A 22010-nucleotide genomic window follows, 5' to 3' on the forward strand; every position below is an offset into this window, starting at 1 on the left:
GAACTAAAATTAATATCAGATTCTGCCAATTAAAGGGCTCTAATACAATTCATATGTAAATATTTAGCATATTTATTGCAAAATCTAATTTTTCTGCTTTAGTGCTGCAACAAGATTGTATTAATAATAAATTATTATACCTTTTGTTTTACTACAGCATCGGTAAGCTTCCTGTGCACAGATTATTAAGGATGCTTGCTTCAGCTGTGAGATTAGACGACAGGGTCAGTGAAAAAATAAGTTGTCACACACTCCATGGAAACTTTCAGAGAATCCACAAATAGTGGCTTTCAAATGGTTTTGTTACTTTTTGCAAGTTTAAAAAAGCAGCAGATGAGACAGCATGTCTGATAATTTAGTTTTTCATCTGATAATATTAGAACATGTCAGTAATGTCTGAGGGGCTTTTATAAACACCATATAACTAACACTCCTGGAGAGGGTATGGATTACACAGAGGCTTCTGGGGAGCCCAGTTATGGGGGCTGGGGGATCATTTTGCCTTGGTCCCCAAAATGTGTTGAAACGGCCCTGGGTGTGTGACTGAGTTTTGAAGGTGATCTTAACTGTATCAGATGTATAAATATTACATGTGTATAACTTATTGCTTTATACAGGTAAAAACGTGTAGTGGAGATAAATCTACATTTTACTTTTCAACACTTAGTTTTGTTTTCTTGTTTTTATTGAACTATTTTCCTGTCCTGTCTGTCTCTCTTATTCCTGCATCTCCTCTAAACTCTCCAGAAATCCTGTTGCCTGGATTCTTACTTTTTCACCTCATCAGTTACTTCTGAGCAGATCAAAGGGATCTCCTGACCACAAAGCGGAGAGCGCGTTTCGATGCTGCGTCAGTGAGGTGAAATCACCGCAGCACAGGTGATGAGCTCCGCAGTAGCAGAGCGCTTCAGGCACAAATAAAACAGAAAGCAGAGAACATTTGCGGACATGAACGATCGTGTGCTAATTATAGTTTTTTGGTTGCGCCACTTTGAGAATGGACCGTGCGCTGGACGCAGCAGCCTGGAGCGCTGTGCCGCTCGCTGTGCTCACTGCTCAAAAGAGTCCATAAATGATGTAATACAGGTAGAACACTTTTTTCCGGCTCCCCTTGGATATCCAGCTCAAACATAATTCGATCCCGGCTCCTGGATGAAAAGCCGGACATTTTCATCAAGAACCCCCAGTTCGGACGCCCGGACAGAGAGTGAAAAGGACATGTCCGGGGAAAAGAGGACGTACGGTCACACTAGTTTAATATAAAGCGGGAGATTACAGATACAGTATTTTGCTCGTGCCCTTGCTGCCCTGGGCCCTTTAGAGTTCGTGGGCCCTGGGCAGTTGCCCAGTTGCCCATATGGTTAATCCGGCCTTGCTTACAGATGTTCCTTCAGTCCTCGTGTTCCTGATGTTGACTCAAGTTTTTATAATCAGAATCCTCAGAAGTCTTTATCCCATCCAGATATTTCATCAGGAGGCTCTTCTGTGTCGGGCGAGAAGATGTCAAAGTAGCTGTGATCCATTGGTCCCGTTAGCTTAAAATAAACAAAGATGGATCAGTAGAAAAACTCCAATTAAACACAGAAACACGAACTAGAAAATGTTTGATTTAACCAAAAGTTGATTAATTGAACTGATCTTTACTCTTTAATACATCAAAGAACGCAAGTAAAGTACTAACATTGTAATTAATATGATGATGTGGAGTTCTGAGGATGGAATTAGATAAAAACAACGATCACTGATTCCCCAGCTGTTTACAGGAGGATATTTGATCTCTATCCTAAAATAAAAACATCTTTAATCAGATATTAAAATGATAGTTTGTTGTTTTTATCACCCTTTTAAATATGAATCCTATCCAGACTGTGAACACCAGATACACCCGCAGCATGCTATGGAGTAATCCAGATACTGAACATGGCTCTACAGAGCTTCAGGCAGCAAGAGCCATTGGGGTAAACCGTCTAATCAGCACACAGCTCATTTAATAACCTTGTGCAAGCTCAGTGGGCGGGGCAAACCAGTCTTTCCATTGTAGAGTTTTATTATGGGGTTGTTTGGCTCTTTTACCTGATTGATGGAGGCTCAAAGAGCAGTTTCCTACAGTAAACCTCTTTAATGTGTTTTAGTTCATGACCAACAGTTAATTCTGTGCCTGGAGGTGCTTGTGGTCTCACCTGTCTCTTCAGGGGAGACACCAGCTGACGGCATCTCAGACCCTCCCAGTTGAAGCCTCGAAACCATCTAAAAAAATAAAATCTTGGCATCAACTGAAGTAAAATCTGGTCTGACATGAAATAAAAATGCAAATGTTAATAATTGCATAGAAGTGATCCTTCTATCCAATCAGTTGGTTCCTTTATTTAGGGAAAATTATGACTGTTAATCTAATTCATGACTTTGTTAATGAAACTTGCTCTAAACTGTCAATTCGAACCTGATCTCAGTTCTACTTGTTTTAATTTGATCTGGTATCAAGTTTTATATTAATCTGACTTGAATATTTATGTTGACCATCAAGTTTCAATGATAAAAAATATCCATTAGACAGCACTACTCCACCAACATCACAGCTGTCATCGAGAAGGCTCAGCAGCGGCAACACTTCCTGAGGGTTCGACCACGCCCACGGAGAGCCTGCTGACCTCTGCATCACTGTATGGTACGGCAGCTGCGCCATGGCAGCCAAGGAGAGACTTCCGAGGGTTGCAAAGGCTGCTCAGTCGGCTGCCCCCTCCTCTCCCTGATGGATACTTTCACCTCATATGTGCGTTATGTGCACTGAAGGAGCTGCTTTTAATCTCATTGTACTCATGTACAGTGACAGTAAAAGGCTTTCTATTCTAGAAAACACTCAAATAGAAATAAGAAACTGGAGACTCACTTGTGTTTCTTGATGTCCATTATTCCATCCTTTTTGTTTCCCAACCGATCCGCTGGGTTCAGCCTGGAATAAAGGAACAAATAAATAGATTTTATTGGTCATAAAAGTTTTTATCTCTGAGAAATTCAATTTAAATGTAACAATTAAATTCAGGAACGTTTTGGCAGGTGACCTGCACAATCTTCTGATGAGGTCATCTGGACGTTTGCCTATCCTCTTGGGAAAATCCACCTTCTCTATCCCGTGGAGGACCGTTGTGTAGATCTTAATGGGGTCCGAGCCTGAAAACGGTGGGCTGGATTGAAGACAAAGCAACAGAACAAATCACTGATGACGAATCACGACAGATATGAATCATATTTTATGGTGTTCCATAAGTTACAGAACGTCAAACCTCAGTGAGGGTTTGGGTTAGGTAAGGGTGGTGAATTAAGGTTAACCCACCAGTTTTACCATCAGTCTGTGAAAACGGTTCCAGTAAAGATATAGAAGAACTCAGAATTTTGGTCTAGGAGAGAAATTTCATGAAGTTTATTTAGCGGACTTACTTCCCAGTGAGAAGTTCGAAAATGAGGATTCCTGTGGACCAACAATCGGCTCCAAAATCATGACCTTTATTCATGATGACTTCTGGTGCCACGTACTCTGGAGTCCCGCAGAACGTCCATGTCTTTTTCCCAGCTCCAATCTTTTTAGCGAAGCCAAAATCTGTCTGAGGGGACGCAGATGTGAAGAAAGAAAGAAACACGGTAGAAACAGTTTTCCTACAGGAGGGAGCATCACCCTACGGGGTGCCTCATCCTACAGGAGGCAGTATCACCCTACGGGAGTGCCTCATCCTACAGGAGGCAGCATCACCTATGGGGGTGCCTCATCCTACAGGAGGCAGTATCACCCTACGGGAGTGCCTCATCCCATAGGAAGCAGCATCACCCTACGGGTGCCTCATCCTACAGGAGGGAGCATCACCCTACGGGTGCCTCATCCTACAGGAGGGAGCATCACCCTACGGGTGCCTCATCCAACAGGAGGGAGCATCACCCTACGGGTGCCTCATCCTACAGGAGGGAGCATCACCCTACGGGTGCCTCATCCTACAGGAGGGAGCATCACCCTACAGGGTGCCCCATCCTACAGGAGGGATCATCACCCTACGGGGTGCCTCATCCTACAGGAGGGAGCATCACCCTACGGGGTGCCTCATCCTACAGGAGGCAGTATCACCCTACGGGAGTGCCTCATCCTACAGGAGGGAGCATCACCCTACGGGTGCCTCATCCTACAGGAGGGAGCATCACCCTACAGGGTGCCCCATCCTACAGGAGGGAGCATCACCCTACGGGTGCCTCATCCTACAGGAGGGAGCATCACCCTACGGGTGCCTCATCCTACAGGAGGGAGCATCACCCTACGAGGTGCCTCATCCTACAGGAGGGAGCATCACCCTACAGGGTGCCCCATCCTACAGGAGGGAGCATCACCCTACGAGGTGCCTCATCCTACAGGAGGGAGCATCACCCTACAGGGTGCCCCATCCTACAGGAGGGAGCATCACCCTACGGGGATGCCTCATCCTACAGGAGGCAGCATCACCCTACGGGGATGCCTCATCCTACAGGAAGCAGCATCACCGTACAGGGTGCCCCATCCTACAGGAGGGAGCATCACCCTACGGGGATGCCTCATCCTACAGGAAGCAGCATCACCGTACGGGGTGCCTCATCCTACAGGAGGGTCCTTCACCCTACAAAGTGGTGCCTCACCATTTTTACATAACCTTGTGAATCAAGTAAGAGGTTTTCAGGCTTCAGGTCTCTGTAGATAACCCCCAGGGCGTGAAGGTGATCAAAGGCCTCTAGGACACAACCAGTGCAGAACCGGGCTGTAAGGTCATCAAAATAACTCCTAGGTAGGAAACATTTGATTAGGCAGGACAAACTAGTGCAAACAACAGAAAAAAACATGTCAGGAACACAAAGGAAACAAAATAAATCTTTTGTCAGACCGAAGAGTTGATAAAATATCGTGTTTTCACAACCCTCACAGCTCATCCTTTCATTTGGAGATTAAAATGAGCTTTTTTCTGAATCACAGCTGTTGACTGGATTTAGGAAAAGGATATGCACTCACATGTCCCGTAGGACGGTCCAAAGCTCTCCACCCAGACACACCTCCAGCAGCAGGTAAACAAACTTATTGTCCCGAAAGGTTCGAAAAAATCTGAAAGACACGCAGAGTTAGGAGTTCAAATCTAGATTTACATCTGGATCTATTCTTATGTTGTGTGTCTGATCATGTTTTCATCGTGGATCCAGAGCTGGCCTCTGAATGTCATCAACCACGGGTTCCTGCTACACTTAGCCCCTGATGCAGCTGTTAACAGGGGTTCTTAAACATAACAGCTCCTCTGGTCTCCAGGTGACTTCAGCACAAACGGCTGCATTTGAAACTGCTCCCTGGGATTCATTTCCAAAGTCCATTAAACAAGAAACATCCAAGTGATTAGAAACTAAATCGGTGCTTTGCTAACTGAAACACAGCAGTAGAAACCACACTGGGCTGAATCTTCTCAACAAACACACACAGCTTTACACAGACCTTTACAGACTAGGTCCAGATAAATCTTTACTGAGAGGAAGAATCTGGATCAGCAGCGTTCTCCAGGCAGGTTCTTAGCAACGCCTCTGAGGAACAAAGTCTGAGCTTCGAAGGTTTTACCTTCTACTCAGAAAACAAAAGTTCCTCCGTAGCCCGGCATTAATCACATTCCTAACGACTCCCACTACCTGGTCTGATCCAACTGGTTTAAACATCATGCGGTGGTAAAGTAGGAGATGCCATTGTGTTTAAATGGGTCATGTGATCGGTACCGGATGATAAATGTTGAGTTTGTTTGCTGAAGGATGTTTTTCTCCGAGTAGACATGCTCTTGTTGCCTGGTGTCCACGATGTGCTTCTTCTTGATGCACTTCAGGGCAAATGTGGTGTCTTCATCCTTCAGCTTCACCTGATCAGAAGTAGAGGAGCTTAAGGACTCTAGTGCTGGGTTAGGGTTAATGTTTGGAGTTCTTCTCCTCCTCAGAAGTGGCAAATGTGGCCAGTTTATAGAACTTTTTATTTCAGATTAAGTCTGTTTGTTCTGGCAGCCATCTTGAATCTGGTGGACCACAATCACTGACCATTAGCATCTCAATCCTGTGAGAATTGTAATCAGACTACTCTAACTTTGCGGGGGCTCACCAGCTCCACTCGTCCAAACCCCCCTACACCCAGCGTAGCGATGACCTCCAGCTCCTGGAATGGTTGGTGTTCCAGCAGCAGAGCAACCCTGTCCCTCAGCCTCTGGAGTTCTTGGACTTCTGCAGAGTCAACCTTAGGTGGGTGTGTCCTGAGAGGAGAACAAGGTGAGACATGAGTCCAAATGGACCAGGACGTCTCACCTGACTCACTGTGGAACATCTGTGTACTCACTGGGCATTCCTCCTCTCATCACTTATGGAGAGCTCTCTGACATAGTCCTTCAGGTAAGCCTGAAGCTCCTCATATGTTCCCACCATCTGGTTGAAGTTCCTAAAACAGTTCATTCATCAGACCTACAGAAGTTATGTTTCTATGGAAAGTGCACCTTGAGGGAATATTCACATCCCTAATGTGTGTGTGTGTGTGTGTGTGTGTGTGTGTGTGTGTGTGCGTCCCAGTGCATCAGATCCTTACTCTCTGTCCACCACCAGACATTGTGTGTCGTTCTCATTACAGATGATGTTGGCTGAACGAACGTCCTCGCTGCAAAAGTACAAAATCGTTTTAGACCCAAAGCTGCGATGTCACACATTCATGGTTATTCTCTACAGATTATGATTATAATCCACTGATGACAGCATCAGAAGCATTTTTGTCACCAACAGCACAAACAAATGAGAATGATTTTCTCACACCGTCTCAATGGATGAAGTTTCCTCCTTAGTGAACATAGTCTCTAGTGAAGAATTGAACGTATTTTACGTGTCACGCCTGCTCAGAAGTCTGAATAAATTAGAAACCTTCATGTGGCGTGCCCCCTCCCACAGATCAGGTCAGTTTGAATGACCAGAACTCTGATGTCATAGGGGCAGACGGAGGAGCCAGAGTTAAATATATCAAGTTAATAACAGGAAACTCAAGAAGTAAATTAAAATAACAGTTTTTTTGCCAGTTGGTCACCATGGTAACTCAATGGGTCAAGTAATGCAACAGCACACCTCCCCAGACCAAGAGGGTTGATTTGATGTTTCTGTTCAGGCAACATTAAATTTCACAGGGAAATTATCCATCAGTCCATCGATTCATTTTCCTCTGCCTATCTGGGGTCGGGTCTCAGGGGCAGCAGCCTAAGCTGAGAGGCCCAGACTTTGCTCTCTCCGGGGGATAGGATGTTTCCTGGCCAGCGGAGAGACTCCAGCTTGTCGTGAGTCTTCCTTTAGGTCTCCTCCCAGTTGGACGTGGGGAGGCGTCCAGGAAGCATTCTAATCAGATGCCCGAGCCACTTCAATTGGCTCCTCTCGACATGGAGGAGCAGCGGGTCTACTCAGAGCTTCTCACCCTATCTCTAAGGGAGAGCCCAGCCACCCAGCAGAGAAAACTCATGTCAGCTGCTTGTATCTGCGATCTCGTTCTTTCCTTCACTACCCAAAGCTCATGACCATATGTAGGAACGTAGATCGACCGGTAAATCGACACCTTCGCCTTCTGACTCAGCTCTCTCTTCACCATGACAGACCGGTACAACGCCCTCATCACTGCAGATGCATCACCGATCTGCCTGTCGATCTCACGCTCCAGCTTTCCCTCACTGGTGAACAAGACCCCGAGATACTTAAACTCCTCCACTTGGGGCAGGACCTCATCCCTGACCTGGAGAAGGCATTCTGCCCTTTTCTGACTCAAGTCCATGGTCTCAGATTTAGAGGAGCTGCTTCTCATCCGCTTCACACTCGGCTGTGAACCGCTCCAATGAGAGCTGGAGATCACGTTCTGATGAAGCCAACAGGACCACATCATCTGCAAATAGAGATTCAATTCTCATACCACCAAAAGGATGCCCTCCACACCTTGGCTGCACCTATAAATCCTGTCCATAAAGGTTGTGAACAGAATCGGTGATAAAGGGCCGCCTTGGTGGGGTCCAACTCTCACTGGGAACGAGCCCGACTTACGGCCGGGAATGCGGACCGAGCTCCGACACCGGTCTCACAGGGACCTAACAGCCTAATAGCAATGTTCCAAGTTTGAAACGGTACCAAGTTTCTTCCCTTCTAAAGATGTTACCATCTTTCAGATAAACGACTCAAACCAGAACCTTTCTACTACCAGTAAAAGGCTCCTGATGGCTCTGAACCCCCATCAGCTTCAGTCTGGGTGGGTAAGGGTTTAGGATGAGGTGCAATCATGATGGGATTCCAACCAGCAACCCAGTGCTGAGCCTGTAATCAGAGAATTCTAAAGGCTTTGCTCCATTTCTGATGTTTGACCTGATGAGAGCTTTTTCTCCAAAGTAGTCCCCGACTCCCAAAGTCTTGATTTTCTGTGGTTCAGCGAGTCCTTCGGTCTTTTGTGTGACGATGACCTAAAACAACAAAAATATGAGTTTAGTGAAGCGTTAAATCCGTTTTCACTCCTTCACGTGTCAGATCAACTCCCCTGGAGCCTGAGGCTGGTCTGCTGCTGTTATAAAGACCTTTTGGACCAGACCATCTCTAAATGAGTCTGGTTCTGCAGTCATGGCAGCTTCTCGGTATAACACCCCCTCGTTTCCAATCAAAACCTCCTAAAAACTCAGTTTTTCTTAACGAATAGTTTCAGTCCTAAAAAGGACTTCCTTGTTTTGCTGTGATGATTCTGAGAGTTTCCCAAACACGAGGTGGTAGCATGTGTAGGTCTGGAGATTAGCAGATACAAACCTCTCCCTTTGAAATGATAAAGAAGGTGTTCCCTTCTTCTCCCTCTCGGATGATGTACTCCCCCTTTTCAAAATAATCCTAAAAGACAGAAACCCGTTTAAAAATCAAAGCTGGAAGAGAACCGGAAACAGCCAAATTCCCAGAGGAAAAATACTCACTACTTCAAGGCAGTCGACAATCTTGGACAGTTTCTCCTCTGGAAGTTCGTGGAGCAGAGACACGCTTCAGAGAGGAGCAGTAGATGTGTTTTATAAACCATCCGACTGATGTTCAGGATTATAGAACACGTCATCATTTCATATTTTATCTGCCCTGAGACCGAGAAGTTCAACCCCAGTACCTGAACGCAGCCACTGCTCCAGCTCATCGCTCCCCCAGGGGACGGGTCAAATGCAGACAACAAATTCCACCAGTGTGAGTAACAGCTGGTGGGACTTTAATCTCGTTTAATCTGGTGAAGGTTCTCAGTCGGCCAGGTCATGGTAATCCAAAAGGGTTCAAATGAAGGCAGCAGGACTTCTTCGGTTTCTTGAAGACGTTTCGCTCCTCATCTGAGGAGCTTTGTCAATTCTGACTGGAATATGGGAGTCACGCTTATAAACTGTAGCTGTCTGTTGTTTAACCCATATTCCAGCCAGAATTGACAAAGCTCCTCAGATGAGGAGCGAAACGTCTTCAAGAAACCGAAGAAGTCCTGCTGCCTTCATTTGAATCCCTTTCGTTTAATCTTAATCTTAATCAGGAAGCTCCAGGGCTGGAAGAAAGAGCTGATCGCAGCGACTTCCCAGAACAGCCTACGAGAAGGGAATCTCCTACCATCTTTACGCAGATGACATCCAACTGCAGATCTCCTTCAAGCCCCATGTCTACTCAGACAGAGCTTTCTTCAGCTGAATGAAGATAAGACTGAGATCCTCATCTGTGCTCCAGACAAGCTGGTTCCCAAAGTCAGAGACTCTCTTGGTCTGCTTGCTTCCCACACCAAACCCTCTGTCAGGAATCTTGGCATGACCTTTGACCCAGCTCTCACCCTGGATTCTCATGTCGGTTCTCTTGTTTGCTCTTCCTTCTTCCATCTCAGGAGCGTTGCTAAGCTGAATCCCATTCTGTCCCGCTCTGAACTCGAGACAGTTCTCCAACAACAGAGCCTAGATGAGAGACTTCTAGATCCAGACCGACCCTCTGAAGGCTAACCAACCCGTTACATAATGGATCTGAAACAGGAACGCTCATCATGGTGAACTGGAAATAAGAACAGCCCAGAGTTTCTGGGATTGGGCAAGTAGGGCATGAACAGAAAACTGGAAAAAGCCTGAATCTCAAACCATGACCCTTCCTGCCGCCTGGGACTTGTGGCAGACTTGCTAACTGGGACAGGGACATCGGGACAGCCCAGTTATTGGCTGTCAGCATGCATCCAGGTGGTCAGCCTGTGGGGGGCAAGTCCAGGACGACTTGTCTCTTTCATGTCTCAATCCGCTGCCGACACACGTTTCATCGCTTCAGCATATTTCCAGGCACCTGTAGATCACACCTCACAGCCAACACTCATCACCCCTTTTATCAGTTGTTCCCTGTTCCACATCCTTAGTTTTCTATAAACACCACATAGAAAGACTCTTTGGTCTGCATTTATTTGTTCATGTTCTGGTGGGGCTCAGAGTTACCAGAGAAAACCCAAAGAATGTGGCCCCGCCCAATCCTACCCAGTTGTGTTTACACTGTGGCGGCCACAGCCGGAGTCTTCTAACAGCCAGTAGAATAAAAAACTCGCCCTCTGCTCGACCTATTCCCACTTACTGAACACGCCGACCCTGATGTGTAAAACACAACTCACGGACCCAGGAACAGACCAGGCTCAACAACCTCATCACATCATGACCCATCCCTGCATCAGGCTGCAGAGCTCGTTTCCATGAGAAGATCCTGCAGCACCAGCTGGATGTTGCTTGTTTTTCTGTTAAATGCTGTAAACGCTAGATTAGCTTCCATGTTTTAATGGAGGTGTGCCGTAGAGCCTCGCTGACAGCAGCTTTTTCGGCCGCTCTTCCATACCTACGCAGGAAGCTGAAGTACTCCTCATGTGTGGCTTGAGTGGTCTGCATCATAATAGTCTGAAAGGTCTGACGGTCCAGGGCCCAGATGTGAGACTGTGACACAGCTGGAGAGAGAGGGACAATTAGACCATTCCATCTCATTACTGTGGAGCAAATTTAAGGATGAACCTTAGAAACCTTGTCCTTATTCAACCGCATCCATCCAGCATTTGTTCCACCTCCACAGTGGATCATCACGATGAAAACAGTTTATTGTGATAAAACAGAATCTGTTTGGCCGTCATCGCTCGTAGGCTGCTGCTGATCCAGCAGAACTAATGAGATGACTAACCAGAGTGGTTCTCAAATTAAAATGTTTCTCCCATTCTCATTAATGATGTAATCCTGTCAAAGCGTAGGCTGGCATCGCACCATGTGACCCAGCATCAGAGGCTCTGCTGAGGCCGGAGAGTAAAACGTTTGTTCAGATTTTATTTTAGTGAACTTGCTGTTCGGGTGTTTCCTCAGTGAGAAGTGCCGCCGTCGCTCACCTCTAACCGTAGCTGTTCTTTTACAGTTGTAGAGGATGGCCAGTTCTCCAAATGCTGTCCCAGGATGCATCCGTCCCAGCAGCTTCCCAGTCTGGATCACCTCCAGTAAGCCCTCTGTGTTCAGAACACACACAACCCACTGATTACACACTTAACGTTTTACATCACTTCATGCAGTTTTAATTCTGGCGTTTTTTCGCTGGTTAATGATGGATCGACAGGTTCTGCGGAGTGGACCCTCCAGACAGACGCAGAACCAACGCTTGTAGTCAAAACAGCTTCAGTGTGCAGGACGGGAGGAATTCTCTTCGCCGTCACACCCATTCAGATACTTCATCCCAGAGGAGCTCATCATCATAGTTCCTAGAGAGTCATGGTGGCTAGCTGGTTCCAGTTGTGGACGAGAAGAATCTTCTGTTGCAGCTGGTCTACAGAAGCCTCTTCCTGAGGACGCTGTCCCATGAAGGGGACGATTGGGGTTGTCCACCATGTTCTGAAGCATCCTCCTTTGTCCAACCAGCCTCTAACCCAGGATAAGAACCGACCTTCCCACCACAGGCCAAGAGGATGCTCCTGCCCCAGCAGATGCCTGTAGAGCAGTGTCTCCACAGCAGTTAGAGAAGATCTTGAACATCTTACTGCAAACACTGATGGATCTAAGCCACTAGCAGAGGTCCAGTCTACTCTGTCCATTCTTGTGTCCTGCTTCACTGATGTGTCTCCAGTGCAGTCTGCTGTCCAGGTGGACACAAAAGTATTATTGTTCCTCCTTCTCCCAGGACGGAACGCGTGTCTGACAGACTCCTGATAGTCAGCTGCTGCATTCACCTCTAAGATGAGTTACTTCTGAGGTTGAGTTTGTTTAAACTATCTATGGGTTTTACCACCAGACCTGGATGTGAGAAGACACCCCCCCCCCCCCCCCTCCAGGTGAAGCAGATGAGTAATCCTCACATGGTGAGTCTGAGTAAATCCATCAGCCATGCCATCATCTCACCTCTCCTCCACCTGTAGATTCTTGGATAACTTTACCTGCCAGGACATAGAGGTAATTTCCAGCATCTCCTTCCTGAATGACCAGCTGTTCCTCAGCGTAAATTGTCTCATACATGCAGTCCACCATCTCTCTCATGTGCTGCGGCTCCAGCTTCTTTAGGAAGTCGTTGCTCATGAAGGCATCGCTGATGAGCCTCCGGGTGCTGGAAGGAGAAATGCTCTTCAGCTTCACAAAACTCAACGTTCACTCAAAGGTGAATGAAAACATTTAGTCTGTGGCTCTGCAGATGTCCTGCTGTCTCACTGTGTCTGTGGCGTCCTCGCCTCACGTTAATAAATCTTCACAGGTAACATCAAAATCACTAAGAAATAAATGCCACATTACACATTTCTCACTCATTTTTAAAACAAATATAATTTGCATTTCCGTTAGGATTCCAGGTCAGGGTCAAGCTCCCACCGGGGGTTCTGGGCTTGGCCCACTTTCACCAGTCAGCCTTTAAAATCACATGTTCAACACTTGATTTCAAACGTAGACTGCGGTGAACTGGACTCCTATCTGGGTGTTTCAGCAGTGAGCCTTGGCGTGAAGATGGACAGTGCATTCTGCATGGATGCTCATGTGGGTACTGGAATATCCTCTTTATGTTGTCATTTAAGACGTTTGGCTAAAGTAAAGCCGTTTTTATCTAGATGTGACCTTGAGACTGTTGTTCATGCTGTTATTACCTCACGACTCGAATATTGTAAGTCCGTTTCATTTGGTGTAAGTAAGGGGACCGTAACCCGGCTGCAGCTCGTCCAGAATGCTGCAGCTAGATTCTTGTACAACAAAAGGAAGCATGAACACGAGACACCAATTTTGGCTGCTCTCCACTGGTTACCTGTTGATTTTAGAATTCGTTTTAAACTTCGCTGAGTGGTGTGGCTCCAGCCTATTTGACGGAGTTGCTGCAGCCGTATGTTCCGGCCCGGTCACTCCGCTCTGAGAACCAGCTGCTGCTTGTGGCTCCTAAGGCTAGGCTGAAGTTGAGAGGAGACAGGGCGTTCTCTGTTGCGGGTCCGAAACTGTGGAACGCCCTGCCCCTGACCATTAGGGACTCTCCATCAGTAGAAGTTTTTAAAATGAGGCTGAAAATCTACTTTTATGATCTGGCTTTTAATTCTGTGGGTTAGTAATTCTTATTTGTGGTTTTAATTATGTCTGTGGCGCTATATGTTTTATTGTTTTATTTTGTTGTACAGCACCTTGGTGGCATGCCTGTAAGGTGCTTTAGAAAATAAATGCTGAGTGAGTGAGAGAAATAAAACGTTGGATCCGACCGCTAAACAATGTTTACCCAGAGTGCTTTTCTCCGGGGATGGACACCCCTAGACTTCCGACCTTCATGAATATTCATAGAAGTTAGGAAATCAGATCAAAGACTTCCAGATAAAATAATATAAAATCAAATCGAATGGAGCAGATAGACAGAAGCAGGCTGGTTTTAATCACTGCGTTTCTTTCAGCCCTCTGAACCAAACAAACGGCATATTTAAATTTTTCATTAGATTTGCTCCAGGATCATTGTTGCTTTATCCATATAATTATAATCTGAGATATTATTGTGCAGATTGTTTAGTGGCTGAGACGCTGTGAGTGTGTCCCTGATTACCACATCACACACACGGCGTTGGGTTAAAAGGACGAGTGGGTTAAAGACAGAGGAAGTGATGATTCCGTCTCCAGCCACCTTTTGTCTCTGCTCTCGTGTGAATGAAGCTTTTCAGACGAGGCTCTGAAACAAAAGCTGGGTTAGCGCTCGCATCATGGTAATGAGTTTCCGTGCTCCAGAGTTTTCAGGTTTCTCATATTTTGCTTTTATAAATGAATCTTTAGCTTGATTAGATCATTACCAGCAGTTACCTTGAAAACTAAAACGACCCGTTCTTTTATTTCCTATTTAGAGAAACATCAGCTGATTAAAGCACATTCAACAGCTGAAAGCCTTCAGCTTTAGCAGGATTTTACACAAACACGTGTTTATAGATTGTTTTGCTGCGGTTAGAAATTATTCCTGGAAATTCCTTTTCAATATTTTAAAGGTGCATGAAGCAAAAGTGACATCTGGTGCTCAGACATGAGTTCTGCAGTCCATGTTTAGAAATAAACAAGTGACTCCCGTTCTGTGAATGTCATGGCTGTTGCCTAGTTACGTACCAGCACCAGATGACGAGTCATACACAGTAAGTAGATAAGCATCTTGTGTAATATTCAGTTTTTGGTAACTGAAAAAGTAGCTGGAGAGTTTTATTTATTTATTTTTTGAGCGGACCGTTTGCTTTTGATTCACCATTAGCATTGTTAGCTTTAAATTACCATCTAGCCTTCTTCATCTGATATTAGAGTAAAACTAAAGAATGCCTTGGCTTCTTGGGGTACAAGAAATAACTTCAGGGTCGCTCCTGTTTACTGGCTTTGGTTCTGCGTTAGCTCGACGCAAACTCGACAGCCCCACGGGCTCACTGATTGTCAACAGTAACGCCGGGGACACACTGGCCGTGGAAGCGCCGCAAAAATGGGACCGCCTTCATTCGGCGCCCTTGTTAAGCTATTCTATAGACCACATGGGCCGCCGAAGCGCCGCGAATCGCCTCGCGCCGGCGCGCGCCGGCGCTCCAGCCCGCGCCGTGCAGCGATCATTTTGGCGTTGGCTCTATTTTTTTCGCGAGCCGCGGGTGAATCGCGTCAATTCTGGCAGGAAGTCAAACGTAGACATAAGAGGCAGGCCGGTAAAGTTAACAAAATAAAGCATTTCAAAATAAAATTCCGCAATAGTCAAATGTGTTCGTAAACAGACACTGCAGAAAAACCACACGAACACGCACACACATACACACACATCGAACTTGTGTGCGTGTGTGACCACGTGAAGGGGTGTGTGGGTTTGGGTGTCTTTTCACCGGAGCAAACAGGACAGAGAGGCAGAAAGTCTGAGGCAAGCAGTTAGGATGGATGACTTTAAATGAATTATGGAAGTTGAGAAACACAAGGAGCTGTACGACCCCCAAAAAACATGGTTATTTACGTACCCATTTCAGAAGAAACTGCTAGGATACAGCTGCAGAATTGGAGCGGGTTCCAAGAGATTCAACTGGCAGAAACAACTCATACCATAGGTTCACACACACACACACACACACACACACACACACACACACACACACACACACACACACACACACACACACACACACACACACACACACACACACACACACACACACACACACACACACACACACACGCGCACAAACACTCAAACGTAGGAAAAGAGCTGAGAAAAGGCAGAGAGGAAATGGAGGACACCAAGTGTTTAAAAGAAAAACTACAGCTGAGCCGAGGCGCGCCTCGACTGGGGCGCGTCTGATCTGAACTGAGGAGCGGCGAGCAGCGGCCGAATTTCGTGAGCGATTCGCTTCTCGGCGCTTCTCGGCGCTTCGCGGCGCTTCCGCGGCCGGTGTGTCCCCGGCGTAACCACGTCCCTCTTTAGTTTTTTTTAATGAGGAGAAATGTGACCTTCCTTCCACCATGACAGTCATCAGCTGCAGCAGCTTTACGCGTACAGAACAATCCACCGGATACCCACAGCTCTGATCATTGCACACATGACATTATTTGTTTTGATCTATGTGAAGCACCTTGTGATTTTCTGTCCGTGACGAGTGCTACAAAATAAAATGTACTTACTTGCACATAAAAACCGTTAGAATTAACAGAACATCCGTTAAGAGAGACCACAGAGAGTACTACTAAAGCAACAAAACACGAAATGGCAACGCTGCTTGCTGTGCGTCCTACAACAGGCTAGTGTGTAAAATGGGTGTTAAGCCTGTTTTTAAACACCTCAGCTGAGGGAGTTGGTCTGATGGTCAGCATCAAAGCATTCCACAGCTTTGGTCCTGCAAATGCAAATGCTTCATCCTCCCTCAGTTTAGGTTTTGCTGTCGGAGCGCCCAATAGGAGCCAACAGGTTGACGGAAGTGGCTCACATTCCACTTTTGATGGTTTAAACCCTAAGCAGTTTGGAATACGCCTTGGCGTAAAAGTGGATGCCAACCTCTCAATCACTCCTCAGATCGACTCAGTGGTGAGGTCTTGTTTTTATCAGTTACGCCGCCTAACTCATTTAAGACCGAAGTTAAAGAGGAAGCACCTGGAATCAGTCATCCACGCTTTCGTCACCTCTTGCTTGGACTACGCTAATGCACTATTAGTTGGAACTACTGTCTCTGCCCTGAACCAGTTGCAGGTAGTACAAAATGCTGCTGCTAGGTTTTTAACAAACACAAGTCAACATAGCCATATTACACCAGTCCTGGAATGTCTTCACTGGCTCCCCGTCACATTTCGTGTGCGTTTTAAGATACTGATGTTTGTTTTTAAAGCCCTAAACGACCTAGCTCCTCCTTATCTGTCCGACCTGCTGACTCCCTATGCGCCTACTCGTATGTTGAGGTCAGCTGACCGTCTACTGCTTTGCATCCCCCCAGCTGGCCTACAAATCACGAGGTGAACGTGTGTTTCTCCACGCTGCCCCCATGCTCTGGAACTCACTGCCCATTACAGTTAGGCCGGCATCTTCTCTGCCTGTTTTTAAATCTCGTTTAAAAACCTACTCTTATGACTTGGCTTTTAGACAGTGCTTCAAGTCATCATATTTATTTTATAGTTGTTATTGTTGTGTTTTATCTTCTTATTGCTTTTTTCTTTTGTTTTAATTGATCCTGCCTGTTCAGCACTTTGGTCAGCCCTCACACTGTGTCTTAAATTGCGCTATAGAAATAAAGTTGGTATGGTATGTAAGGAGGCACAGCAGCTCAGACAAATATGATGGAGCCATTCCATGGTCTGGATCATATGCAGTCCAGAGATGGAGGCCTGACTTATCCCTACAGTGGTCCAGACAAGAGGTCACAAATGCATGGATGGTACATCCAGATGAGCCCTGGACAGAACAGATCTAATCCCAGAGATGCACCCCAAGTAAAAAATAAAACATTGACCATTTTTCTAGAATGAGACCATCATCCCTTTTTACTCCCAGATTAGTAGTGAGAGGTGTGACATTGTGGCATCATCAAGTCATCTCCATGTCATGTTTTTGTTCTGTTTATGTTCATGTTTTGTTTGGAGAATAGCTAGGATTAAGCAGTTTCTTTCACGCAAACATCTGGAAACTGTCTTCCACGCCTTCACTACCACCAGACTGGACTACTGTAACTCGCTTTATGCAGGCATCAAGCAGGCCTCCATAGCAAACCTGCAGAAGGTCCAAAACACGGCAGCCAGGTTACTGACTGGTACCAGGAGATCTGAACATATCACGCCCGTCTTGGCATCCCTACACTGGCTTCCAGTCTCTTTTAGAATTTCGTTCAAAGTTCTGGTGTTTGTTTTTAAATGTTTAAATGAGTTGGCTCCACGTTATCTGGCAGACATGATTCAGCCTTATGTTCCCGCAAGGAACCTTCGGTCAGCACAACAAGGATTGTTAGTCGTTCCAAAACACAGACTACAATCCCGAGGGGGTCGTGCGTTCTCGGTGCTGGGGCCGAGGCTCTGAATGAGCTACCTGCATGGGTTAAACAGGCCAGCACGCTCAGCAAGTTTAAGAGCCCGCTGAAAACTCACTTTTATTCTTTAGCTTTTATTCAGGAAGAGTCCCGTTAACTGTTGGCTCTGCACTTTTTGCTGCCCCACCTAGATTTTATCTACATATTTTTGCTGGTTTTAAATGGGTTTATATGTTTTTATTTTTTATTTTATTTATTAATTTTTTTAATGCTTATTTCTGCTGTGCAGCGCTTTGTTTGGTCCTTGGGCCATGTGAAGGCGCTATATGAATAAAGTTTTAGTTAGTAGTTAGTAGTAGTTCTGCTCAGCAATTAAACCAGGTGGTTTCAATCAGCGCAGTGAATTAACCTGGTTCAGCTGCTGAGCAGAACAAAAACATGACACGATGATGCCACAATGTCACACCTCTGTTAGTAATGACCTTATTTCTGTATTAGACTGTTTGGTGATTCTTTCACTGCAAAATCCTTACTTATTGCACCTTTAAACCACTACAAAATGACTTAATGTTGCTTTTAGTCTACAGATGACCTCCCCAGACTTACTGTGAGTCTTTACGAAGGGCCTTTGTAAAAGACATTTCTGAGGTTCTGAGCCCTCCACAGAAGTTCTCAGATGTTGGCTCCGCAGAGACACCTTCCTTTGCTTTGAGCCTACGATGGACTTCCAAAGCCGCTCTGTGGAAGCGACTGGGACCCTGGTTGATGACACTCAAGCAGTGACAGCTGAGGTGGCGAAGGGCCGAAGGTGAAGGAACCATGTCTTTGTTGTAACAAATCGCGTCTTGGAGCTTCTCAATCTGGGAGACCTTGGCTTCTAGTTCCTTCTGGAGATGCTGGAGCTGAAGCTCCTGGGCATGAAGCTCTTGGTCTCGATGAGCCAGCTCTGCCTCCAAGTGGATGATTCTCACCCTGTTGATGAAAACTGGTTGTGTCACAGATTATGAGAAGACAGCTGCTCCATCAGATAAAGCCAAAGTAACCTGCATCTGGATCACAAAGAAAAGACAACTGAGCAGCTTGAGCTGAGTTAGGGGGTAACGTAACCGCTGGGAACAGTGCTGCACGTTCCTGAACATCACAAGAACATCTTTCAGGGACAAATCATTTTTTAAAGAAAAGAAATCTCACCAAGCAAACCGATGACTCTACGCTACTTCTGTGTCTTAATGGATGTTGTTCGTATCATAGCTTACCCTTGAGCCTACCCAGGAATAAGGGAATGTGATGTCAGCCTGTGAATGCATCATTCAGCGGGCCAGCAAGGCATCCCATAATACATTGTGTGGCAAACTGTTCTACCCCAAATGGAAACTTGCAGAAAAGAAAGCTCAGCTCAGCTCAGCTTTAACAGCTAAAGGAAGCTTCACTCCACTTCAGTGAAGGAATTCGGGAGCACGGTTTCTGACCGGAGCTGGCAGAAGACAACACATCACACCCATTCTGAAAACACTGCATTGGTTGCCCGTTCAGTTCAGGATCAACTTCTAAATCGTACTGCTTGCATTCAAATGTTTGAACAGTCAGCCCCCCCCCCCCCCCCCCCCCCCAATATGAGCAAACTCCTCCATTTCTCCCACCCCTCTCGTGCTCTTTGGTCTGGATATAAATTCCTCCTCACCATCCCAAAGGTGCGTTTGAGGACTCGTGGGAAAAGGGCTTTTTGTATCCGTGCCCCAAAACTTTGGAATTCCCTACCCCTTCCTGTTAGACGAGCACCCTCGCTTCCCACCTTCTCCATGGCCTTCCATTCTTAGCATCGACAGTTCGTCATCCCTCCTTCCACTGTGGTTTTCCCATCCTAAATCTGTGGTCTGACTACTTTTAATATTTTTTACTGTTTTTGTTTGGAACAGTTCTTTGTTGTGTTATTTTTAATTGATTATGACTCGACTGTTTTATGCTTTAGTTTTATTTTGTACAGCGCTTTGGTTGGTTGTAATGCCATGTTAAAGCGCTTTTATAAACAAAATGCTATGGTGTCCATTTAAACGGGGCAGTGCAGGGATGCCACTGCTAAAGAAAGACCAGTACATCATTTTAATCAAATAATGACATTAATAATAGACTCTTTTTTAGTCCTGGTTCTAGTTAAATACTTACCTGTGCTCAGTGTTTAAGCTCTCTTTTATAAAATGTATGAATATATAATTTAATACATGATGAGCTGGACTTAACGGGAAACAACCGTTCTGACGTGTAGTTAGCTCACCGATTACCCATTTCTCTGGTAAGATCAAACATAACGAGCTACATCCGTTAGAAGTCTGCTGTTAAATGTTGGCGTTACTGCAGCCACCTTCCAGGATGAGGGCACTGATGGAATGATTAAGCACGATTTTAACAGACAGGACATCACTTCCTGGGTTGTTAGTAAACTCTCATTGCTGGCATCTACCTACCTTAGCAGAGGACTACGTTTTGTCCCGTCTATCTCTTCCATCGCTTTACTACAGTTCTGCTTTTGGGTTTTATGATTTTCTGCTTGGTGGCAGAAGAAGAAGGGGTGCTGTCTCTGTTCACTTTCTTGACAATAGAAACATACCGACTATATAAACATGCTAGCAGAATAAAACCATGCAATCAGGGCTCATGAAACACCAAACATCAGGTGTGTGTGTGTGTTTTCTAACCTGAGGATGTCAGAGTCCAGGGTGGTCGGCTCTGTGTGGATGGAGGTCAAACAGCTGTTCTCAGTCCGTGGGACTTTTATTGAACCATTGCCCATGGCTGAACTCCCAGCAGCCACCATAAGGATGACCTCCTGCTAGACTTACCTGCTGGGGGGGCTCTGGTTTTGTTCAATAATGAAACCTCTCACTGAAAAAGGGAGACATGTTAGTAAAAATAACCAGATCTAACCTGCGAAACCGTTTAGTCAACATCACTATCTAGTATCTCTAGTCATGTTTAGTCAGAGCTAACAAAATAAAAGCGTATGAGTCTCAAACCTGAAAAAATACCCAACTACATACCTGTTTCTGGGGTCGGCTATTCTTAGTTTCAAACCAGATTATATTCTTCTTCTATGAATGAAAATATCCCAAAAAATCCAGAGGATTTCCTCTCCGAGTCACAAAGCTTCCAGGACTCAGGAACGACTCGCTCAGCTGCTGGTTTCAGACAGAATGATGGTTTGTTCCCTTGTTGGGAGGAAGCTGAACTCTCAGATCAACCAGAAAACTGAATGGATGCAGCAGTCTCTAGTGGCCATGCAACAGAAACACCGACACCTTCAAATCACACAGAACTACCATAAAGCTCAGACTGTGAGAGGGGGGAGTCCAGCGACCAGGATGTGTCCTGCAGACCTGGGGTCACCATCTCCAGTCCTCCAGGACCAAACACCCTGCAGGTTCTGCTGTTTCCTGTTTCAACACACCTGCATCACACGATCTAATCAACTCCTGATCATGTCGAGGTCTTTTTTTCAGCAACATGATTTAAATCTCAGCTTGCTGACAAACATTAAACATGTAAAGCTGTTTGCTTCTCTGCTGAACGCATTTCCTGGCTGTTAGAAAGATGAGCTGTAATCAAACAGCTGCTGAGAACTTAATAAACACAAATAAAAGCCAGTCTTCTCTTGGTTTTCTTTATTATGACTCAGATATTTTAAAGTGGTTCCAGTTCAGAACAGTAAAACAGGCAATCAGCAACAACAGCTGCCATCGTTCAGATTATAAAAGTAAAAATATCTTTTGGGAGGCAAAATGACACAAACGCCTCAGAAAAATTTAGTTCAGACAGAACAGATTTCATAAAACAAAGAAACTTTACAACTCAGTTCAACATAACAACAGTACAGAAATCTGTGCAAATAAACCAGTCAGTTTACAGATTTACTTTGTAAAACAGGTGGGCAGATTATCTATTTTATTAGATTAACACCAATAAAGGAAAACTTGTAATTAATACAAGATAAAGAGTAACACGCAAATGATTAATAATGCCCTCCTCGTCTCAGTTCAAACGCCCCAAATAAAAC

The 22010-nt window shown here is 45.5% G+C and overlaps 1 protein-coding gene across 2 annotated transcripts; it reads right to left on the reverse strand.

Annotated features, from left to right (window-relative positions):
- Positions 1-1228: 1228 nt before the first annotated feature.
- On the reverse strand, positions 1229-21127 carry LOC107375493 (cGMP-dependent protein kinase 2). 2 transcript variants are annotated; one of them, XM_015944050.3, is made up of 20 exons: positions 20998-21127; positions 20656-20842; positions 18569-18934; positions 12443-12609; positions 11411-11524; positions 10879-10984; positions 8982-9045; positions 8824-8901; positions 8395-8489; positions 6602-6670; positions 6359-6457; positions 6128-6275; positions 5758-5894; positions 5018-5107; positions 4651-4792; positions 3436-3599; positions 3060-3182; positions 2888-2950; positions 2181-2247; positions 1229-1535 (listed from the first exon to the last, which is right to left on the reverse strand). In XM_015944050.3, exons 2-20 carry the CDS (start codon positions 20772-20774, stop codon positions 1440-1442), a joined length of 2307 nt encoding a protein of 768 aa, XP_015799536.3. In that variant the 5' UTR covers positions 20775-20842; positions 20998-21127; the 3' UTR covers positions 1229-1439. The 2 variants fall into 2 exon arrangements, with proteins under 2 accessions (XP_015799536.3, XP_070398317.1); XM_070542216.1 differs by lacking the exon at positions 20998-21127 and having other exon boundaries at positions 20656-20981.
- Positions 21128-22010: the final 883 nt, after the last annotated feature.

The sequence above is a fragment of the Nothobranchius furzeri genome, chromosome 12 (assembly GCF_043380555.1).
Source record: "Nothobranchius furzeri strain GRZ-AD chromosome 12, NfurGRZ-RIMD1, whole genome shotgun sequence".
NCBI classification, from domain to species: domain Eukaryota; kingdom Metazoa; phylum Chordata; class Actinopteri; order Cyprinodontiformes; family Nothobranchiidae; genus Nothobranchius; species Nothobranchius furzeri.

Coding starts and splice junctions, on each gene's coding strand:
- LOC107375493 (XM_015944050.3), bottom strand. CDS start 20,774: ATGGTGGCTGCTGGGAGTTCAGCCATGGGCAATGGTTCAATAAAAGTC. Junction 3,600..4,650: donor CACAAGGTTATGTAAAAATG/GTGAGGCACCAC, acceptor GCGTCCCCTCAG/ACAGATTTTGGCTTCGCTAA. Junction 1,536..2,180: donor TGTCTCCCCTGAAGAGACAG/GTGAGACCACAA, acceptor GTTTATTTTAAG/CTAACGGGACCAATGGATCA.